A 16,644-nucleotide genomic window follows, 5' to 3' on the forward strand; every position below is an offset into this window, starting at 1 on the left:
GGTTGGGCAGGAGGGACTGAGGACCCATACGAGCTGCAAGAAGACTGCAGGACAGGAATCATATGTACCTATTACTGGTGGAATCAGTGGCCAGGACGCCGAAGGAGGTGCCCGGCCAAGGCAGACAGATAAGACAGGTTCGAGGACCAGGGAGCTCAGAACGGTCCTGGGGATCCGGAGGACTATAAGTAGGCCTTGCCTTTCCTACCCAAATGGCAAGGGGCAAGGACCTTGAGGCCATAACAGATTATTATACTGAGTTGAACTACCTGTTCCAAGCCGAGATACTCCCCTTGTCACAGTGCATCACCATAAAACAGATTCGTCAAACTACCCTTGCCATGATGTTCAACATACATTGGTCCCAAACCTTTCCCGTTTCCTTTGAATTATCTCAATGTGCTCCTTACTGATAAGGTTCTTCGTGTTAAACTGAAAGCCCGTGTGACACACCGCGACTGAAACTCCTACAGGAAAGGTGGATTTCCGAAGTCTTGATGGGAAATTTGAGATCAGACCGGCTGAAATGAAGGGAACCCATGCGACGAAGCCCGCCCAAGATAGAAGCATCGCAAAGCTCCCTGCCCACGCTGGCGAAGGTTTGGTCCCCACTGTGGATGTTCCTCTTGCAAACACGGCTGGTCGTGTAGGCAACCACCGTTTTGTATATCAAAGCTGCTAGGTCGTTCAGCACCAGCAACCGCTTCGCTGCAATATACTCAAGCATATCAGTTGACAGAGGACCTATGTGGGCATGGTCGGCCAGGCATATGGCCCCATATGTCACTTTGTTGGTTGGGCCAAGGTTGCAATGGAGGATTATGTTTTTGAGAAACTAGGCGAAGGTGTCGGCATCTCCAAGTTCCCAGCTTGAATGTTAACGCTGAAGGACCGTTAAGGATGCTGGGGAGTCTGTGGAGGTGGCAAGAGTCTTTCTCATGGGCGTCACCCACGGGGTCAAAAGGTGTATGATGCCATACTTTGTCGGCCAGATTCTTCCACGGCTTATCTGCAAATATGTCCGAATCGCGGCTGAAACATCATCATTCTTCAATGTAAACGTACCGTCAACAGTTGATGACTTGCGTCGTGGTCGAAGGTCGTGGCGATGGACCAGGTGGTGGGATGACACGAAAGGCAAACAGGTGGGTGTTGACTGGAAGCCAACAAAGTGGCAGTGGGTTGCGGAAGGGGGTGACTTGCTCTTTCCTATTCCATTTGCACTGGGCCCTAGAAGACAGCAGAACGATTCAATTCCTTCTTCCGAGCAAATCCTTTCGGCACGCCGCCTATGGGGGTCCTACAAGATACCAACCTTTCACTGGCTCGGTCATTCAGACCATTCGCCTCCGTCAATCGTCGACTTAACGCCGATTCCGCTTGTTTGCCTTCTACTTGCTGCCCGAGGTTAGGTCCCGGAACACTTGGTTTGGCATGAAAGCAGCTTCCCGTCCTCGATCTGTTTGCCCATTTGCTAACAAAAATTGATATTGGCCAGGTCTCAGCGGGCGTTTACGTTAGCCTTCAGACACCCGCAAAAACTGGTTCTCTTTTTCGCTCTTTCCTACCTCTTACCTCCAACACCACCAACAACTCATCAACCCAAGGCCGTCGCTATGGCTTCAGTTAAGGCGACAAAATCTGGGGAAAGACGGCCAACAAGTCGCAATCAAGATCCCCTTGTTCTCGATCATGACGGGGACGTTGTGCTCACCGTTGGAAAGCCCCCAAAGGACAGGCCATTCAAATTTGATGCATAAGCACTACGAAGCGCTTCTCCGGTGTGGAAATCTATGCTGTTCGGGCCATGGGCCAAATCGAAGCCCGATGACGGTTCCAAATGGCTTGTGCAACTTCTCGAGGACGATGCCAATGCTTTAACAGTGATCCTGGGCATCATTCATGCCAAATACAACTCTGGTCCAAAATGGACCAGACCGCATGTTGGGTAAGATCAAAGATATCTTATCTTATACTGTACATGACCCTTTATCTCTTGGCACCCAAATCCTAATCATTACCTTGCCCACACTCTAGATAACGTTGCCCAAATCCGTTTATTTCTTGTGGAAAGTCTTTTAGACTTTTTGAACACCGAGATCGGACTTCGTCTTTCTGAGACAACACCCCTGAAGAACGGTCAGCACGCGTGGCTGTTCAAAAGCAAGGCTTGTGATGACCGTCTTCTCAGAGGTATCATTCGAGGCACAGCACAAGGATTCCAAGGCACTGTACACCCCAGAGATGCCACGAGGTTCCGCATCAGTGTCGAAAGTCTGGAAAGCACTTGCTCAGCTGTCTTTGAGGGCCTAAAAGCCCGCGCTCATGTGATCAATGGCAGCTGGGATAGGTACAATTCGAGGTACGGTTCAGCCTCATCACACAATACATGCAACCCATCCCAACGGTTTCGCGATTTCGCATCCAAGGCAGGACAAAGGCGCTGTCCAAGACTGATGAGATATTGTAATCCGATGACTACAAGGGAAGGATGAAAAAACAGCGTGAGAAAATCGGATTGAAATCTTTATGAATCCATGAAGGTACCAATTCAGCCTAGGTAGTTCTGCCATTGTGTCTTCTTGAAGGCAAGCTCAACGGCTTTGACATAATTCCATCCCTATTCAGGTAACTTTGAGTCTAGTCGACTCTGAAAACTTTGTAGGCGGGTGGGTCTTCAAATCTCTCAGCGAGGCATCTCGATTGTACCTTCCTTCGACCCCTCTCGTCAATCTTAACTACCTTTTGCACATCACTATGCAGTTGCCTAGGCATGAATCTAGGTTTCTCATTCTGCACACTGACAAAGAAGCAGGAAATTGAGAGCCCGGGCTTAATTCTTTTCTTTCTACACTTTACTTCCACCTTGGCCTCGCTTACTTCTCAACCACATCTCCCCTACACTATCCTTGCAATATTCTACGAAACCCCATCTCCAGGCAGAGGTACGGCCGTGAGGCATTGAGAAGCTTTGAGGGTAAGTAAATTACACCTGATCTTATATATACTTACAGGCATTGATTTATTGTGAAAAGAGCTGGTAATCAGGGCTTGGAACAGTAGTCCAATTCAATGAATAATCTTGGATGGCCTCGAAGTAAGTATTAAAGAAAGCTAAAATACTAAGAAATATAACAGGGTGTGATGAACCCCTATCCAGAACATCTGAAAGGGATACTAGTCGAAGGCGCTTCTAGACAATCTGGTGCGGTGCAGCTAAACAGTGCACAACTATGGCTTGTCTTAATCACAATAGTCAATATACCAACGAATGTGACTTGTATTACATACTACGGAACTATCTGCTACCCATCAGTTCCTCTGCTTCTTTTACTTCCCTTGCTCCCCTCGGCCTCCTATACAAACAGCTTTTCGCTGGTGGGCCAAATACGCAGTGTGTTGTTTTGTTGACACATGTGATAAAAGGCCGACTGTCACGGTCTGGAAGTCAACGGTCCACGGTCCCTAGGCCTATATATAGGGAGGAACTGGCTGGTGTAGATAGACAATTCAGAAGTGCCTTCAACCAGTATCCCTTTCAGAGGTTCTGGATAGGGGTTCGTCACACATATATATAGACTTTAGGACCGTGGACCGTGAGCCCCGCCGCGGCCCGCGGTCCCCATCTTATTGCTCCGTTCCGTCTACTTGGACCGTGAGCCCCGCTCGATCGCCCGGTCCAGTCCTGATTGGTTCTTGTGGCCCCACTGTCTTCCAAAACCGTGACATATTAAAAATATAGAGGGTCTTCAGAATGTATATTTACTTATTCCCGGGTGGTCCTTACTTTTATAGCTTTAGGCTATTACTAAGATCTGATATGTTTAGTTAATTAATAATATTTCTATAATAGCCGTATGCTATTAATTGCCTCACTTCCAACCATTGGTTCTCGATGTGTAGGTGGCCATTAGGCCGTGGTGAGATCGATTGGTTCGTTGACGTGTGATAATAACGGGGCAGCGAATGGGTCAGGTAGCACCAGGTTCTCTAATACGCCCTTTGGATGACATCTTCACGCTGTAACCGGGTAGCTTCGGCAAACAATGAACGATAAAACGTTCCGCACATCGGAGCTCCTGTCAACTGCTCCTCGCCCTGACACCACCACTACCATCCAAGCTCTGAATCCCTCCACCATGCCAGTCACCAGAACAGCCGCCACCGCTTCCAAAGCAACGCTTTTCAAATCCCTTCACCACACCCCAACCAAACCTCTGCTCCTCGCCAACGCCTACGATGCCACCTCAGCCCGCATCATCGCCTCTCTCCCGGGATGCAGAGCCCTAGCGACAGCCTCTTACGCACTGGCATTATCCATAGGCAAAGCCGATGAAACACTCACGTTGGAAGACAACATCTCTCTTTGCCGTCCCATCGCTGCCGTGGCTCACGAGTTCAACCTACCATTGACAGTGGATATCCAAGATGGCTATGCTGGGCCAGGAGACTATGCAGAACTGAGATCTGTCATTGAAAAGGTGATACTCGAGCTTGGAGCTGTGGGTGTGAACCTGGAGGATTCCTGGCATGAAAGCACCTCTGGGGATATGGTACCGGAGGATGAGGCGATCGAGAGGATCAAGACCGTTATTAGGACGGCAAGAGAGCTTGGGGTGGTGGACTTTGTGGTGAATGCGAGGTCGGATACATTCTTGATGGGTGGGAGCTTGGACGAATCGATTAGATGTGGGAAGAGGTATCTTGATGAGGGAGGGGCAGAGACGGTGTTTATTTTCTGGCCGAGGAACAAGGAGATGGAGAAGGCCGATGTTCAAAAGGTGATTGACGAGCTAGGGGGGAGGGTGAATGTGAGTTGCCGGCTCGGGGGCCAGTTGACCACGGGGGAGCTGGGGAAGATGGGGGCGGCGAGGGTGAGTGTCGGGCCGCAGGTGTTTTTGGCTGCGGCGGAGGCGATCAAGAAGGCGGCGGGGGCGGTGTTTGAGAGTTGAACGAGGCGCTCATCAATGTCGAAGACCGGGCTTGTTTTCAATAGGCCAATGTAAAAGCAAGATCGAAAACTGATGGCAACACGAGTCCACAGCAAAGAGGTTTGCTAGACCAGGATTACGGAGTATTCTTTGTTGGTTACGAGAGTGCGCCTCGTCTTACCAACTCCTTCCTTTTTCGAATTGATCAAGGTCATCTTATTGGCTCTTGCTCTCATACATATTCGGAAATGTCAGATCTCCCGAACTTGCCGCGGGGGTAAGGGGTCGATCTGGTTGTTGGTTCACATAAAACGGGCAGGTGCCGAGACCTTTTTCTTTGTGAAACCAGGCATCTTCTACCCCGCCCTACACTGCTACTGTTGCACTGCACACCACTAATCAGATTGGCCTATGGGCAGCTGTTTTCCGGCAAATGGGGATTGGGGAGTGACCAGGTGCCTCCTTCGATAAATTTTTATGGAGTGTTTGTCGCACCATGACGTATCCTCCTCTTGACCTCAACCCACCTTCATTCATATCATATTCCATACACCATCGTTATTTCTCACAAAAAGCCTCACTTTGTATTGAGTGCCTGCCCACTAGAATATGTATTTGCTTTTCACTACCCTAACGGTCCTTGCGGCCATGTAGGTCACTCATCTCCCTACAACGACGCTGGCCCAGAAAACTAACAAAATCACACTGTTAGCTTCTCGACCTCCCAAGCCCAAATCACCGCGGCTCCTTCTATCCCCACCGTCTCTGGCTGCCCTGCCGTCCTATCTATTACTGACATCTGCTCAACATGTATGACTCTGGCTTGCATCACCACAGCAGAAGTAACAGTAGGATGCTCCGGATGCCCAGAGATCCCAGCGACGGTTTTCAGCGGGTACCCATGCGAAGGGGGGTGTGATCAGTTGGGTGGATGCAAGACGCTGTATCAGGTGGTGACTGCCCAGGCAGATCAATGTGAGTCTGGACCACTGGTACCGCTGCCGTCGATAACGGACGGAGGGGAGAGCGCCATCACTGGTGGTGAGGATGCTACGACAGGTTCGGAGACCTTCCTGCAGTGTATCGCTATCCAGTGAATGACGGGTACTCGCTAACAATTATGATTCAACAGGCGACGCAAGTGGCACCCAGACAGTCACCGAGACAGGTGAAGGAGTTGGGTCTACGGGGACGCCTACTACAACGGGTACAGTGACAATCAGCACCAGTGGTGGGAGAAGGTTGTCGCCCTTTAGGCTGTGGTAGCTATTCAGTCCTCCAAATATCACGGCCGCAACTTTTTTTGGATTTTGAAAAGACCAAGATCTCTGTCCCCACTATTGATGCATATAAATAAATAAAGAAACTGGACTGGCAGACTGAACCTCGAACGGTATCTGACAGGCTGAAATTTCTCGAATCCTGTGTCCACCGCCGCCTTGGCGAATGCAAAGTCCGATCCCTGCCTGTTTTGGCTGGTCCCTGCTTCATCGAATCGAGACTGCTACCTCATTAAACTGCTAATATTTCGAGCTTGAAGTACATGTTTGCCAGATTCTTGAAAGACCTAACATTTGGAATCATGAGTCTATCTTGACTGACTGCGGGTCCACTCACACCAGGCCATGAAGCCACCGACCACAGTTCTCTGAGCCCTACGGCGCCCCTCAGCGGTCAAATGTTGATCATGCACTACACCCCGGGATGGCGTCCGAATAGCCCAGGCCAAGCACTGAAGCGAGGAGCACAGTAAGCCTTAGCGATGTTCGCAGCAATGACGCTATTCCGAAACAATGTGATAACCCGCTTGACCCACCACCACCCGCGTTGTCAGCGGCATGGTTACGAGCTGTTAAAAACAAAAATATCCCCTGAGCTAGTCCCGACTCTTCTCTTTCACCGTTTACCACCAACGACCCATAGGAACGACGACAACCACGCGGCGGAAAGCTCTTGGGTAACGGCAAGTGAAGGAAAATGGCCAACTATCAACACCAATATGGCCAACCAGCGACCGAGTACTCAGTCCTTCCTGAGGTAGCTGACAACTCGACAAGCGCTCCCGAGGTTGTGACACAGAATCACACCAGAGTAGGAGGCGGAGGAGGGACGGCGACCTATTTTCCACCAGCGTACGAGCAAGGGTTCAAGCCTTACAGTGAAACAGCCACAGCGGTGGCCGCTGTGCAGCCTTCGGCTCCCGAGTTCTCGGAAACAGCATCTCCAGGTCCAAACAAAAAGGTCACGATCCTGTCGGTCCTGGTCGGCATTCTCGCGGTAGCGGTGATCGCATTGGCAGCAACAACGGGGCTGATGGCCAAGAAAGCAAACGACAAGGACGCACAAATCGCGAGCATGACCGCTGAACTTCAGACTGTTCAGTCGTCATCCGACGGCAGCAACAGCAGCAACGAAGTGGCAGCATCAGAAAAGGAGACCGTGACAGTCACAGTGGCTGCGCCCAGTGCTACGGGAACTGGCTCGTCGGATGGCTCTTCTTCCACGTCTGCTTTCTTGATAGAGGATGTCTCCAATGGATGCAATGACCGACCAGAGTCATTTACTGGGAAGGATTACACCACCAGCTGTATGTTTTGTCACCCTTGATCCCCCATGTTATGGTTCGTGATACTAATTAGTGTGCAGTGTACGGCAATGTTGTGTTCAGACGGTACTGCAACCAAAAGACCACCTCTGTCCCCATCTACGCAATGCACACCCCCGACTTTGAAACATGTCTGGAGGCGTGTGCAAGCTGGTCCCAGGCTTTGCCCTACGCCTTCTCCGATGTTTCTGACAAGAACAGGGTCAATGTGACGTGCTCCGCGGTCAACTTTGTGCCAAAATGGACGGACAAGAAGGAGTCGGCAAGGAAGCAGTCGAGGGGAAACTGTTACTTCAAGAGCGGCGAGCAGACCGAGGAGAAGAGCTTGAGATCCAGCACTGGTGATACTACGGTCAGCCACGCCGCCATTGTGATTAAGCAGGCTGCCAAGAAGGACTGATAATCTTTTGCCTTTTGTTTTTTGGGCCTGGTTAACTCTTTGGGACACTTTGGGTGTATATACCTTACTTCAATGTAATTTATATTCCGTTTTCTTTTTGTTCTTTTTCCTCTTTCTTGTTTGTTTTTAAGGTTGTAATTGGTTGGCGAACAGTCGACGGACCCGACTCGGGATGGTTTCGGAGTCGGAGAAATGTCACGGGTTGGGCAGCAACTCACGGAAATGGAAAGCACTGAGTGGAATTACCGTCACCACAACCCCTGACACCTCCACCCCACCCGCTGAGTCGCGCGCAGTCGAGAACTTAAACCCCACCACATCATCCCATTTGACCTCTCTGTGATTCTCGCCTTGTCCCATTACGGTATCCAAAATGTTACCCTCCAGCCTTACGAGCACGTATCAGCAGTACTAACAGGACACCGACATCGTTGCGTCATGGCTGGCCCAGACTGGAATGATGTTTGGCTGTCCGGGTGAGCTCCTCAAGTCCACCACCTCGCTCAGTTCGTTGTTGATCATCATAAGGACAAGGCAAAGCCATCAGTCGATGTGCCCACCACCTTCAGCAAGGCCATTGGGCGCGTCATCAATGTCCGCAAGGGGTTTGCCTCTTCTTGAAAAGTCAGGGGCTACTCTCAACATGACGGCCGATGAAAAGCACAACTTCTTTGTCGGCGTGCTCGAGAAGGTCCGCGATACCATCAAGCCTCTCTTCTAGCAGTCCACCTCCAAGAAGGGGCTTGACGAGACAGAGGAGGTGTCCCATCTGTTCAAGGAGCACGGCCACATGAACGGCATGCTTGAAAAGCTCGCTCTGTCCATCCATGCGCTCATGGGACAGGTCGAACCGAAGCCCAGCGTGCAGGGCTCGTACCCGTTCGACATGGCACTGTACTCGGTGTTGGACACGTGCATGACCAGCCGGCATCCTGGTGGGCGGCTGGCTTGCCATGTCTGACAAGCATGGAGACACTGCTACCATGTCCTATAATTGGGTGGTACGACGAGACTATTGCATACGAAACTCTTTCTCAGCAGAGAAGATTCGAACAGGACCGCGCTGCGTTTCTGGAGCTGTGTCCCAGAATTTGATCGTCTTGGCAAGATGGGGTACAATAACCAGCGTGACAAGGCGTTCAACACGGTGCCGCCTGTCGTGGATGAGCTCAGCCGAGGCATGTATCTGATGACTGTGGATGGGACTGGGGGATGACCCCATGCCACTGTGGTTGATTCTTGCGGCATCGCTCCATCTCGATGTTGCCAGGCTTCTTGGTGATGAGATTGATCATCCGTGGTGCGAGATGGTCGCCTTTGACCACCTTGTGTATCAAACCATCAAAGACCAGACCGAACATCACAAGACGCTAACTCAGCTTAAGATTGCCGGATGGAACAAGGAATGAGAGAAGGCTGCGGACAGACTTCAAAGGGTTGCTATCTTTTGGCGGGAGGGCGACAACATCATCAATGCCGGGCTCGCCGCCGCCGGTGTCAACGTCAAGCCAACAGTCTTTCGCAAGCGTCACCCGTTGTACTGCGGCCTCTGGGTCTCCGACATGCGAAACCAGCTACACTTCCTTGGTATACGGCTCAAGCGGTCGTTTGGCAGTGTTTTGTACACCGGCCATCTATACAACGCGCTCCAAGCTGAGGGGTCTGATTCCCCAAGACAAGAAGTGGGACGAGATGGAACTGTTTTTCGACAAGTTCTTTATTGGCAAGGCCCTATCCAACATTGAAGAATACTACAAGCAGCTCTTGTCTCGTCATGGGATTCTCCGCTGGCAACTTCACCCCCAACACCCGCAACAAGGGCGTGTCAACAGGGTCTTCAGGGGCAGATTCCGTCCCGACTCTAGCCGGATTAACCTCAACGCAGAAGACGTCCACGCTATCCTGTATGGAGACTAGAAGCCCACCAGCTAAAAGGGCGTGCCTGGCTCCTCAGTCCACCTCATCGACTTCTTGGCTCATGCCCTTGAAGCAGAAATCCTGCCGCAGGAGCCGGATTACTTCCTTGGCCATCGCATCTGCTGGACCTTGCTGCGTAAGCTCAAGACGGCCATCGAAGGCGACATGCTCAAGTGGCTTGGCCCCAGGTACATTGAGAAGGAATATCAGTTGCCCTTCCTGGTTGGATACGTCTTCCGTTCCCTCATCGGCGACCAGGGCACGATCCACGGAAACATCACCACCTCCCAGCGGCTCCCCGGCACAGACCTGTTCCACAAAGCAGCCCAGGTCTATCTTTACATCTTTGGAGGCGAGGACGGAGAGGTGGAGCGTGGCCAGGTCAAGAACGGGATTGATGTGTTCCACGCAATGGCAAAGATGAGAAAGGTCATCCCCGATGATCCGCACCCTGCATCTCAGTCCCATTACAACGGCGTCGGCGCCAGCAGGGGCATCCTGAACTCTGCGAACATGAACGACGAATGGGATAAGGACTATGATGAGGACTATGACAGCGATTACAGCGATGGCACGGCTGGTTTTACCGAGAGACTTTGCAACACTACCCGGGGTGGGGGCAGTCCGCGATTGCAAGGCCAGGAGTTGATGGATGCGTACGCCGCAATGTGGCAGGTTGCCGCGAGAGGAGCGAGGCAAGGACGAGGAATTGATGGGCTGGTGAGAGAAGTGGAGGAGCAGATGGGAAGAGTACTGGGATAATTAGGGCGAAGAGGACATGGAGGAGCCCGAGGAGCCTTAGGAGGTCGAGGAGGGTCCGCAGAACCGGAAGGGCTAGGAGATCTAGGAGAGCTAACAGGACTGCTCGAAGCAATGGGCGGGCTTGAAGGGCCCGAAGGACTAGGAGGAGGCAGAGGCGGGCGTCAAAACATGAACGGACGTCGTCAGCTTAGGTGCAATTAGATTGTGAAGCGAAGATGTGGTGTTGATCAAAGACTCGTACACAGCGTGTATACGTAGAAAAGAACAAATACAGTAAGGAAAGACATAATGGTAGACAGCACCTTAATACAAAACAACACTTCAGTCACAACCTCCCCTTCCTCCTCCACCCCACCCTTCCCCCTGTTTTCCCCTTCAACACTTTCGGCACAACCCAAAGCCTACCATCCCCTCTATTCCGTCCTATCAAATCCCTCAAATATCCTCCCACCTCCCTGGGCAACCCCACCCGTTCCGCCTCTTGCAACCACCTCTCCGCCCCTACCTCTTGAAACCTCACTTTTCCCCCATGCTTTCTTGTCAAATAACCCGCCAACCGATCCAACCTCACGCAGTTCCCCTCGTCTCCGCAGTGGTTCCTGTATCTCACCCCCTTTGTCTCAACATCAAGGACATTACCAACAATATCCCTCGTCACCTCCTCCACACCAACAAACTGCAACCACCGCTCCACAGCCGGCATTTTGGGCACCGAGTGTAGTTTCTCAGAGTAGGAAAGAATATTATGCATTACATCCAACTCTGGAGCGTCCTCACCAAGGATGTAACTAGGTCTGTGGATCACCACTTGCAAACCGGACCCCCTGTGGGCATTGGCGAGGTATTGCTCAGAGGCGTACTTGGAGAGGATGTAGCCGTTTTCGGTTCTGTCAGGGGGTTGGTATAGCAACAGAGGTTGTTCGTAGAGATCGGTGGTGCCTAGTTGAGCTATGCCGGCGGTGGAGATGAAGTGGAATGTTGGAGGGGGGTGGTTCTGGAGGGAGAACTGGAGGGTAAGGTTGATGAGTGTTTTGGTTGAGAGGAGGTTTGGGGCGCGTAGGGAGGGGTAAGGGCGGAGGTGGTTGATCTCGGCGCCGTTATGGAGGATTATGATCTTGGTTGTTGGGGTGGTGGGGGTGAAGATTTGGGAGGTGGTCGAGGGGGGGAGGCTGAGGTTTGGATCGCGGAGGTCGCCGGGGTGGATGGTTATTTTGGGGTGGGAGAGGATATTAGGGGGGGTTTTGGAGGGGTTTCGGACGGCGAGGCAGTGGATTTTGGTTATGAGGGGTTTGGGAGGAGGCGGTTGAGGAGATGACGGCCAAGAAAGCCGGTGGCGCCGGTTAGGATGATTGTTATGTTTGTTACTGGGGGTGGGTAAGGCAGGCTGGTCATTTTCGTGAAGCTTTCTTTGAAGGCCACTTCGTCGTTCCAGTTGATGGTTTCAGGCTTTGGAAAGTTGACAGGTCTTGCGGCGGCGAGGCTGGTGTCTAGAAGTGTCGACATCTTGGCCAGGGTGTTTGCCTCGAAAAGCTTTGGCAGTGGAAGGAGGGCGCCAAAAGCTTTGTTGACCTCTCTCTGAATGCTTATCAACAACAGCGAGTTGCCACCAACAAGAAAGAAGTCTGTGTCTGGTCCTATGGTCGTTCCGTCCACTAGGCCACCTAGGACCGAGGCCCAGATCTGCTTCAACTTGTCTTGAGTGTTGCTTTGTTGTTCAGTCTTTGCCGGCGGCTGAACTCGAAGAGCATGGGCAGTTCTTATGGGCACCACAGCAGCCATCTTGCCGAGTGTGCTGTCTTGAAACAGATTCGGTAATGGTATATTGTGACCTGTTCGCTCTTTAATCTTGTTCTTGACATTGATGAGCAACAGCGAGTTGCCGCCAACAAGAAAGAAATCTGAGTCGGGGTCCAGTTGTTGACCAGCGACGAGTTCACCCAACACCTCTCTCCAAATCGCTTTCATCTCGGGAAGAAAAGAGCCAGCACCCGGTTCTCCACTGGCAAGCTTTGGAGTGGCAGTCTTATGGCTCGTCATTAGGGGTGTGTTGTACGATATTCTGGCCCTAGTTGACGGTCTGGCGGTATTTGGAACCGGTATTCTGCCCCCCTCTCTGGTGAGAGGCGCCCTCGAAAGGAATTTTCTATCCACCTTCCCATGATGACTCAAGGGCATAGCCGGTAATGCTACTACCACCGAGGGACGCATGTACTGCGGCAGTGTCGTAAGATCAGAGACAATCTCTTTGAGTCTCTTGTCAACACCTGGCCCGGTAGCACCTCCATATCTCCTTTGCACTTCGGACGACAGTATCACATGCGAAACAAGGAACGCACTGGCAGCATCTTTGTCGTCTCCCCCATGACGAACATGACAGACAGCCTCCACAATATCACCCTTCCCGGCAAACACCATAGCTGCTTCAACCTCTCGCAGCTCAAACCGCTGACCTCTCAGCTTGACCTGGGTGTCACCATTCATTCGTCCTAGAGTAACAAACACACCATCTTCACGCATGTATCCTCGGTCACCGCTCAAATGCGCTTGTGTCCACCCGTTAGCTACAGCCCGAGGGTTGGCAAGGGGGTCATTTGGAAACCGAGCAGCAGTAAGCTCAGGCTGCTTGATGTACCCAGAAGCAACACCTGCTCCTCCAATGACGATCTGCCCTGGGACACCAGCTGGTAACGCGTGGTTGTTCTCATCCATGATGTAAACGCTGTAATTGGGCAGCACCTTTCCAATAGGAATGACAGGTGATAGATCGGGGTCTAGATAAGGCACTTCAAAAGCATGGGGAATAATGGTCTCTGATGGGCCATATGCGTTGATGAAACGAAGGTCCGGTTTCTGCAAAGCTCTCAACAACTTGATTAGATTGGGACCGATGGCCTCGCCAGCAGATATGTGGTGCTCCCAAGATGACTGGCGTAGCCCATCAAAGCCTACGCCATGTTGGAGCCATGACACGGCCTCTGAAGGAACCGCAAGAGTTAGAGTGATGCCTTGAGATACTATCAGGTTGGTTAGTGCCAATGGATCTCGACGAGCGTCTTTGCCTGCGACAAACACTGAGCCGCCCGTTGCAAGTCCAAGCAAAGTCTGCCACCAAGACACATCAAAGCTGAGAGCAATCTGCTGGAGGACCGTCTGTGGCTTCATCGGGAAGACGTGGAGGAAACCGTTGATGGTGTTGGTTATCATGCGATGGGGGAGAGAAATGCCTTTGGGCACGCCAGTGGAGCCACTGGTGTACAGGACGATGGCCTCATCGGAAGGTTTTGCGTGGTAGAATCCATTGGAAGCGCCAGAAAAACTGTCAAGGCTGTTGATGTCCAGGATGACCGGTTGAATAACCAGTGGTTCGTCTGTAAATATCTCTGTGCAGAGGGTGCGGGTGGTATGGTGAATTAGAACAGCGGCGAGGTCGGCATCACGAACAATCGACTTGAGTCGCCCAGCTCCTTGTGTGGCTTCGAGAGGCACATAGCTCCCGCCAAATCTCCAGATCCCGAGCATGGAACAAATCCAATCGATGGTTGGCTCTTGAAGGACTCCGATTCTCGATTCAGGTACCACGTTTGATGACATGGAAAGTGCGTGAGCAATCTGGGTCGACCTTGCCATCATTTCTTTATAGGAAACCATGGACCCTTGGGTATCATTGAGCGCAATTTGCTGAGCACGTTTGGCCGATATACTATCGAGTTGACTGATCAACGAATCAAAGTCCATGTCGAGGCTGACTCCCTGGCCGAGCTTGGTCGCGTCTTGAACAGCAACCTCGCTGAACATCTGTGGCGCTCGGCCCGAAATATGAATGTCATCAGTGAATGCTTCCATGAGATTAAGAAAGCAATCGAGCAAGATTTGCGCTTCCTGTTGAGTGTAAAGCTCTTTCTGAACCATGATCGCGATCCATGGGTCACCTATCGGCGGATTAATGACAGCCAACATAATATCGTATATCGTCTCTCCAATCTCGTAATTGCTGTTCTTGATCGTGCCATCAGCTCCAAAGGGCCTGTCCTCTGCGACTGGAATGTAGTTGATGAAGGCTTGGAACAGCGGGCTGTGAGAAGGATGGCGAACAGCACCGACCTCATCAAGCACGACGTCAAATGGGACAGCCGAATGTTTCAGCCCGGCCTGTGCCTTGGTCTTGTTTTCTTGGAGGAGGTCGACAAAAGGTTTGGAGAGATCTGAACGCAGTCTCAGTGCGAACAAGTTCAGGAAGATACCGATGCTGTCCATAGATTCTGCATCATTCTGCCTGTTTGCACTGGCAACACCGATGCACACATCATCTGTTTGCGCCAGTCGACCGAGGAGGATTTGGAGGATGGTGAGGTACAGGATGAAGGGGGACTGAAGATGGCCTTGTTTGCGTAGCTCTAAAAGCTTGGTCGTGATTGCGGGCTTCAGCCTGGTTTCAGCTCGCACATGGCGGTATGTCGTTCTTATAATTGGTCGTGATGATCGAACTGTGATATTTGGCGACATCGGAAGAATCGGCAAGATCTCTGGAAGGTCTTCAAACTCGTTTTTCCAGAACAGTATATCCTCTTTATGCTGTCCTGCCTCCAATCTCTCACGCTGTCGCGTAGAGAACTCGTTTTGCTGAAATGGTGGCGGCAGGAGTTGTCCCCTGTAGGCCAGCCTTATGTGTTCAGTCAAGGCCAGTATGCTCATTCCATCCATGTTGATGTGATGGTAACCAACGATGAGGTGATGTCGGGTTGGAGACTCAGCAAGTAGCAAAAGACGGAGAAACTGGCCGTGGGTGATATCATACACGTGTCTGTTGAGGGACTCGATCTCTGAGCGAACTTGTGCCGGGGATGTGATGGTTTTGGTTTCCAAACGAAGCGGAGATTTGCTCAGAACCCCCTGAACAAGCTGGCGAGTCTCCGGGTCAGTGAAGAAGGCAGTTCGGAGCCCTTCATGTTGCATAGCCATCTCATCGACTATCCGCGAAAGTACCTCAACATCGAGCTTGGTTTTAGTCGTGATCAGGAAGGTGACGGTGCCATTGAAGAATGTCGGGTCCTCAACAAGCTGGGTCATAAACCAGAAGCCGGACTGACCGTATGACATTGGAAGAGTCTTGAGAACTTTCGGTCTAGAAGTCTGGTTGGCACTGGTGTTGGTTGGTGTATCTGAGTGGGCAAGGCCCGTGGCAGGCAATCCTGGACGATGAATCGAGCTCCTCAAACAAACGCAGCCAAGTGAATTCAGCTGTTTGGCGACATTTTCACTGTCGGCATTCCTGCTCCGGATTCGAAAGCTGACAAAGTCAGTTCTCTCTCCGTGTCGCTCATGACTACCCGTAGACTGGAGCTCCAGTTCAAGGCTAATCTTGTCCTCTTTCTGTCCCAGAGTAATGTCCTGCTGGAGATGAAATTCGTCGAGTTCGAATTTGCGTAGAATCCTTGGGTTTACGAATAAGAGAGACGCCTCGGCCACCAGTTTGACATAACCGGCGACTGGAAACAGGATCGGAAACAACTCTTTATGGTGGCCTAGGCGAGAGAGGAGCTCAGAAATAACCAGTGTATTACGCCAGGTGACGCCCGGTCCGAGTGGATCAGGCACCGCGATGCCCAGCAACGGGTGAGCATGGTTGTACACAGAGGCTGACATGTTGTCAGATCAAGTGATGGAGAGAGTGGGTGGGTAGTGGCATGAGTGAGCTGTCTACCTGATTCAGGATATCGCAAGGCGTGCTCCCCTGCCGTACCTATATACCTGTTCTTCTGGCTTTCAGCAGTGGCTGACAGTGCCAGACAAGGTGAAAGTGATGTCTCACGGGGTGAACTGGAAGCATCCAAGCGAAAACATGGCGCTGAGGTGAGACCTCGGGAGTGCTTAGTTCCAGTCAGATCCTACTGACGAGGGATCTGATTAGCCAAACTCAACCCCATGATGTGCGCCACTCACCGAAGGACTCGCCCGGTTAGATCAGAGTATAAGTTGAAAATACCCCGAGCATCGTGTTGCTGAGTAAGGCTCTAAATTTGTGATCCTTG

At 51.6% G+C, this 16,644-nt stretch overlaps 5 protein-coding genes across 5 annotated transcripts; 4 read left to right on the forward strand and 1 right to left on the reverse strand.

Annotated features, from left to right (window-relative positions):
* Positions 1-4,046: 4,046 nt before the first annotated feature.
* Positions 4,047-4,952, forward strand: QC762_610070 (uncharacterized protein; the record flags this gene model as incomplete). The annotated part of the gene is made up of 1 exon (XM_062892683.1): positions 4,047-4,952. One exon carries the CDS (start codon positions 4,047-4,049, stop codon positions 4,950-4,952), a length of 906 nt encoding a protein of 301 aa, XP_062741293.1.
* Positions 4,953-5,540: 588 nt separating this feature from the next.
* QC762_610080 (uncharacterized protein) lies at positions 5,541-6,197 on the forward strand (the record flags this gene model as incomplete). Its single annotated transcript, XM_062892684.1, has 3 exons — positions 5,541-5,581; positions 5,638-5,990; positions 6,064-6,197. The coding sequence occupies 3 exons, from the start codon at positions 5,541-5,543 to the stop codon at positions 6,195-6,197; spliced, it is 528 nt and encodes a 175-aa protein (XP_062741294.1).
* Positions 6,198-6,821: 624 nt separating this feature from the next.
* On the forward strand, positions 6,822-8,038 carry QC762_610085 (uncharacterized protein). Its single transcript, XM_062892685.1, has 2 exons — positions 6,822-7,518; positions 7,578-8,038. Exons 1-2 carry the CDS (start codon positions 6,909-6,911, stop codon positions 7,934-7,936), a joined length of 969 nt encoding a protein of 322 aa, XP_062741295.1. The 5' UTR covers positions 6,822-6,908; the 3' UTR covers positions 7,937-8,038.
* Positions 8,039-8,579: 541 nt separating this feature from the next.
* Positions 8,580-10,615, forward strand: QC762_610090 (uncharacterized protein; the record flags this gene model as incomplete). Its single annotated transcript, XM_062892686.1, has 6 exons — positions 8,580-8,627; positions 8,661-8,871; positions 9,025-9,118; positions 9,372-9,550; positions 9,612-9,826; positions 9,872-10,615. 6 exons carry the CDS (start codon positions 8,580-8,582, stop codon positions 10,613-10,615), a joined length of 1,491 nt encoding a protein of 496 aa, XP_062741296.1.
* A 1,278-nt stretch (positions 10,616-11,893) lies between these two features.
* Positions 11,894-16,258, reverse strand: QC762_610100 (NRPS protein; the record flags this gene model as incomplete). Its single annotated transcript, XM_062892687.1, has 1 exon — positions 11,894-16,258. One exon carries the CDS (start codon positions 16,256-16,258, stop codon positions 11,894-11,896), a length of 4,365 nt encoding a protein of 1,454 aa, XP_062741297.1.
* Between the last annotated feature and the right edge of the window lie 386 nt (positions 16,259-16,644).

Source organism: Podospora pseudocomata, chromosome 6, assembly GCF_035222375.1.
Source record: "Podospora pseudocomata strain CBS 415.72m chromosome 6, whole genome shotgun sequence".
In the NCBI taxonomy this organism is placed as follows: domain Eukaryota; kingdom Fungi; phylum Ascomycota; class Sordariomycetes; order Sordariales; family Podosporaceae; genus Podospora; species Podospora pseudocomata.

Excerpts from the sequence above, each read along its gene's own strand:
- QC762_610085 (XM_062892685.1), top strand. The coding sequence starts at position 6,909 with ATGGCCAACTATCAACACCAATATGGCCAACCAGCGACCGAGTACTCA. Across the intron at positions 7,519-7,577 it reads GAAGGATTACACCACCAGCT|TGTACGGCAATGTTGTGTTC; the intron begins GTATGTTTTGTC and ends ATTAGTGTGCAG.